Source organism: Poromitra crassiceps, assembly GCF_964638095.1.
Source record: "Poromitra crassiceps genome assembly, chromosome: 11".
Classification (NCBI taxonomy): domain Eukaryota; kingdom Metazoa; phylum Chordata; class Actinopteri; order Beryciformes; family Melamphaidae; genus Poromitra; species Poromitra crassiceps.
In genome coordinates this window covers 46,996,210-47,002,396 of record NC_139643.1, presented here as the reverse complement: position 1 = coordinate 47,002,396, position 6,187 = coordinate 46,996,210, and the positions used below count along the sequence as shown (strand labels likewise).

The 6,187-nt window shown below is 41.5% G+C and overlaps 1 protein-coding gene across 1 annotated transcript; it reads left to right on the top strand.

Moving 5' to 3' along the window:
- Positions 1-3,021: 3,021 nt before the first annotated feature.
- On the top strand, positions 3,022-5,576 carry LOC310785070 (nuclear factor 7, ovary-like; the record flags this gene model as incomplete). The annotated part of the gene is made up of 2 exons (XM_083646060.1): positions 3,022-4,413; positions 5,505-5,576. 2 exons carry the CDS (start codon positions 3,022-3,024, stop codon positions 5,574-5,576), a joined length of 1,464 nt encoding a protein of 487 aa, XP_083502186.1.
- Between the last annotated feature and the right edge of the window lie 611 nt (positions 5,577-6,187).

Sequence of the window (6,187 nt, the reverse complement as noted above, 5' to 3'; positions counted from 1 at the left end):
TCCGCAAGTATTATTATGTTTTTTTTAAACACGTTACATAAGAATCATTTCCATAAGCAATTTGTGTTCTCCTTCATGCTCAGAATGAGAGTGGCTGAGCAGGGAGCTAGAAGGAGCTACAGGAAGACAAGGCTTGTAGGAGTGGAGGGGACATGGACAAGCCTTGCTGCAACATGTGTTGTGCTTCTGTTGGTCTGGCACACGCAGGGGCAGAAGGCTTCATCTGCTGTCCTGGCTTCCCTCTCCAGAGACACACATGTGAGGACAGTGGACCTCCAGAGTGTTGCCACTCTGACTTTCGGAAGATGTTTGGAGCCTGGAATGAGACTTCCTCTGCAGCAAAACCTGCCCTGCGCCACAGAATTACCACATAAATGTAGTCGAACAACTCACAACTTTGTGTTTTTGTCATGAGAAAGTGGTTGTTGCTAGTGCGCTGTATACTCGGGTGTATTATGCAAAGGAGAACTACCACGCACACAATGGTATCTGTTGACAACTAACCCTAGTTTCAGGTGCTGAAAAAGTGGGCGGGCGGTGGTTAGTCACGATTTTGCAGGCTGTGTCCATTTGTGACGTCATCAGTGATGTCATAAATTGGGGATTGTGATGTCATCAGTGGTGTCACTTGAGCAAATGGTGATGTCATCAGTGATGTCACCCGAGCCATTGTGATGTCATCTGTGATGTCACTCGAGCAATTGTGATGTCATCAGAGATGTCATAAATCCTTCCTGGCTGAGGCTATATAAGTGGTGGAAGATGCAAGGCATCCAGTCTGCCAGAAAGCCATAAGAAGAAGAAGCTGCTGCTCGAGTACGATCATTTCCCTCCAAACTTCTTTACCCTCAGGTACGATAATTCAACATTTCCCACCTGGCAACACAGGTAGGAGAACTGGGCATATGTGAGGCTGTTTCAATGAGCGATTTGTTCATCTCAAATGTTTTCATGGCACAGGAACCCATATGGGGAGATGTTTGCTATTGATTTAGCACTGAATTGTTCAAGGTTCAAGGTTCAAGGTTCAAGGTAGTCTTTATTATCCCCGAGGGGCAATTTGTGAAGCAGCCAGTAGAAGCATAAAAAATAAAAATAAATCATCAAACAAACGGCAAGCAGATTTCAGCAGTTACAATGGAAATCACATGGGGCTATTGAAGAAGCTAATGGCAGCAGGAACAAATGAGTTTTTGTGCCTGTTGGTTCTGCACTTTGGCAGCAGACTGGATCTGCGACCGGACGGGAGCAGCTCAAACTCGGAGGCTCAGATGGTGGCTCGGGTCAGCCAAGATTCACTGTGGGTTTTTCAAGGTCCTAGCTTTTACAGGCTATGAAGGTCGTTTAGAGCGTTGTGAGCAATTTTGCTGCACACCTTCATAATACTCTGCAGTCGGTTCTTATTCTTAAGGGTAAGAGACCCATACCAGCACACAAACGAGAAAGTAAGAACCGATTCGATAAAACAAGAGTAAAACATTTTAAAATTAATGAATTAAAATGTTGTAGCTTACGATAAAAGAACATGCGCTGATGTGCTTTCCGACACACGGCATCTACATGAAGGTCAAAGGTCAGCTTCTCATCTATTATCGTGCTGAGGTATTTGTACTGCTGTACAACCTCCACAGCCTGGTCATTGATAATGACAGAACTGTCTACACTGGGGAGACTAATTGGTGAGTGTGAAATCCTTGGTTAATTAAATTCGAGTGAAATCAAAAAAATATCAACCCATAGCAACAGCCAGAGAGCATAATAAGCTGTGTTGTTCACTGTTGTATTAGGTATATACAGTGTTGGGGGTAACTCATTATAAAAGTAACATATTACATGTAATATATTACTTTTAGCAGTAAATCAGTAATATAACTTATTACAATAGGATTTCAGTAATATTATACCAGTTACTTTTTCAAGTAACACAAGTTACAAATTGAGTTACTTTTTTTTTTTTTTTTTTATCAAAGCACATTTAAATAAACATACAATAATTTCCTAATCGAATTGTGTGTTTTTATGCAAATAACCACTATAGATGATAATAGCAAAGGAAAAGGGTAACATTTAGAATTTTGGACGGTTTACACTGACTTCAAGACGGTTGAAATTATTTTTCGGGATGGTTCCAGGGCTGCGATGTCATTTTGCTACTGCTGTTATTTTAGGGAAAGTAATGCAAAAGTAGTGTAATAAGTAACAAGTTACTCTACACAGACAGTAATATTGTAAAGTAACTTATTCCTTTCAAATGTAAGTATCTAGTAATGTGTAGTATATTACAATTTGAAAGTAACTTGCCCAACACTGGGTATATAGGTTGTATTATTCCTGTCCCCTGTGAAAAGCTGCTTGAGCCACATCCTGGCCTTTATCAGCCTCGCTGTATCTGGTTTTGTTCCTTTAAAGGAAATCAGTTGCTAGCTAAAGACAACGCATGATTGGGTAACATGACACTTCACAATACCCTTACGGTACGGTTTGTGTTAGGGTTAGGGCCTAACCCTAACACAAATAATATAGTAGTTACTAGTAAACTAATGAGAAACTAACTGTTAGTTAATGAATAGTTAATGATTAGCTAATGGCCTTTAATCATTACTTAATCATTAATTAATGATTAGTTAAAGTCAGTTCGGAGTATAATAGTTCATCATTAGTTAAAGTCACTTTGTGAGTATAGTAGTTTACTTTTTTTTTTTTTTTTTTTTATCTTTTTGTTGTTTTTTTGTAGCCTATAGGCTACTTAAAAAAAACTTTTACTGGCAGCTCTGCAGTTTCATGCAGCGCTGTGGCGTTGCTATGGGCAACGCCAGTTGTGGTCAGGGACAGATTGGGTAGTAGGCTACTACTTGCGGTGGAAGCAGACACTACTTCAAGTAGAGACGACTATACTACTCTACACTATGCAATACCATGTGGTGGAAATGAGCCCAATGTGAAAACAACTGTCCCTGAATTTTCTGACTGACTGTTTGACCTGTTTCTCCTGTCTGGTTTTTAGCTTCACTCAGAGAGAAAATGGCTTCCACGCCAGAGAAGAATCTCTCCTGTCCTATCTGCCATGACATCTTTAAAGATCCTGTCCTCCTGTTATGCAGCCACAGCTTCTGTAACGCCTGTGTGCAGCAATGGTGGAGAACGAGCGGAATGAGTGAGTGTCCAGTTTGCAAGGCTACATCTTTACTGAGAGAACCTCCTCGCAACTTGGCGCTGAAGAACCTGTGTGAGGCTTTCTTACTGGAGAGAGAACAGAGAGCTTCAGCAGAGCCAGAGCCTCTCTGCAGTCTGCACTCTGAGAAACTCAAACTCTTCTGTCTGGACCATCAGCAGCTAGTGTGTCTCGTCTGTCTGAATTCAGAAAGACACAAGGACCACAGAGTCAAACCCATCAATGAAGCTGCACGTGATCTCAAGGAGGAACTCGAGAAGTCACTGATGCCTTTACAGGAGAAACTGAAGCTGTTGATTGAAGCGAAAGGAAACTGTGTTCAAACAGCAGAACACATTAAGGTCCAGGCCCGTTGCATAGAGACTCAGATTAAGAAGAAGATTAAGAAGCTTCACCAGTTTCTCAAAGATGAAGAAGTGGCCAGGATCTCTGCACTGAAGGAGGAAGAGGAGCAGAAGAGTAAGATGATGACAGAGAAGATTGAGGGTCTGCCCGGAATGAGGATGATAGCAACTCTTTCATTTTCTCTTTCAGCCACAGAGAGGGAGCTGAGAGCCGAAGATGTTTCGTTCCTACAGAACTACAAGGCTACAGTGGAAAGAGTCCAGCGCCCCCTGCTGGATGATCTACAGCTGGATGATCTACAGCTGTTCTCAGGAGCTCTGATAGACGAAGCCAAACACCTGGGCAACCTGAGCTTCACAGTATGGGACAAGATGAAGGAGATGGTCTCTTACACTCCTGTGATTCTGGACCCAAACACTGCCTTTCGATCCCTCATCCTGTCTGAAGATCTGACCAGTATGAGAAGAAGTGGTGGGAAACGGAAGCTTCCTGACAATCCAGAGAGGTTTGATAACAGCTGCTCTGTCCTGGGCTCTGAGGGGTTTAACTCAGGTACGCACAGCTGGGATGTTGAGATTAGAAACATTAAATTCTGGGGAGTGGGTGTCATAGAAGAGTCTGTCCAGAGGAAGGGAAATACACTGTCTGGAATCTGGCAAATAAGGTTCTGTAACGATCAATACACAGCATGCTCCCCATCAGATCCAGGCTTCTTCTTCAGTGGGATAACAGTGCCTGGACCAGGCACCGTTATCCCACTGAAGAAGAAGCTCCAGAAGGTCAGAGTGCATCTGGACTGGGACAGAGGAATGGTGTCATTCTCTGATCCTGATACTAACACACACATACACACCTTCACACACACTTTCACTGACAGGCTGTTTCCATACATTGAGGTGAGAAACGATACACTGAAGATTTTACCAGTGGAGTCTCTTATTATTGCGAGATCATTTGTAATATAAGATGCGATTTCCCCACAGGGAACTTTTATTCACATTACCTCCTCCTCTTCCTCCTCCTCATCACTCATCTTCTTAATCACTAAAATCGGACTGTGTGTGCAAAGACCTTTACGCATCTTTAACAGCAACCAGATTAATAGCATGTAGTGAAGAAAAATTAAAAACAAACAGCCGAGAGTAAAGAGAAATGTGATAGGAAACTATAGGAAAACATTTTTGAAATGTAACAGAAATGCGTATGCGAGGTACTCCAGGCAGAAGAGTGGAAAGGTTGCGCTCAGCAACCAGGATGGCAGCCGTCCATGCGTCCAGCTCTGTGCTGTGAGCTGATCAGGCCATACCTGATGTTTACTTCTGTATGTTGGTGCCCCTTCTTTAGGCTAAATGATATATCCTTAGTTTTTGTAAGACTTGTATACTTGCTTGGAGACTCATCAAAGTAGTTATAATCCATTAGAGAATGCTTCCTACCTACACATTATTATTGTCACCGATTGTTGTTTCATTTTATCAGGATAATCCCAGCAATGTTTGTCACCTTGATGCACAGTTACTTCTCCTGCGCTCTCTAGGGGGCAGCACTTAATTGAACAGCAGACACCTTTGTATTGCTTGTCATGGTTTTCGAATGCATACCGCATTCCTGTTCTTTGACTATAGAGAGCCAAAGTCACACCCACTTCTGGGTTAGGCATACGAACGAACTAATGGCTTTCATCCGCCATTCATTTTTCCATAGACATTTCGTAAAATGCTTATAAAAATAGTTTTAGTTTGTCAAACCATGGATTCAGCTATCTTTAGAATCAGGAGAGACCATAGAACATTTCATTCGAACAAAAAAACAAAAGTTTTTAATCTGCTTTTTTCTCTTTTAAGTTTTGGTCCAAGTGAAATGCCTGGGTTCGTATGCCTAACCCGGAAGAGGGCGTGACTTTGGTACTCTATTAGTCTCAAACTACAACCAAATGTTCAAGAGTCTGCCTTTGTGTTGTAATGTTGATGTTTGTTCATCTCTGAAGTGTGTTGAAATGTGTACGATGATTTGTGTGTACAGCCTGATGCCCAAGGTCATGGTGAACCACTGGGTTTAGCGCCACAGTTCTGTTAATTTGACCCTCATGTGTTTACAGTGTGTTCAGTTGACTTTGTCTAGCAAGTGCCTTATTTACTTTACTTTGATCCCATTTGAATCTTTGAGTGTCCAACATTAATCCATAGAGTTTTTGCAGTTCCACTTAAGTTTTATTAGGGTTGTTGGTCATTAAAAGTTAATTGGGGGGTCTAATGTAAGGCTCAAATGGCAGAGCAGAGTCGAACATGTATGTTTTAGGTTTGCAAACATTGTTGGACTACCGACAACTGATTGTGACAGATGATACTTTGAATAATGTTACTAGACTCACGGCGAGACCTGTGTTTTGGTGTTTTGTTTTGTTGTCTGTGGCAGTGGCAGTGGTGAGCCTGCATCTATCTTTTTATTTTCCTACCAGGGTCAATATTTCAGAGGATGAAAAATCAGCATCCAAAAGGATTGCAATTTGTTTTGTTTTTTTTGCTTGTTTGTTTTTCTGTCTATGACAGATTTTCACTGTGTTAATTTCCCTCTGCTGCTTATGTTTTATATTTTACAGTTTATTTTACCCTGGTCATTTTTGGAATAAAATAAATACTTGTTCAATTCAGTCTGTGTTTATTTCGAGAG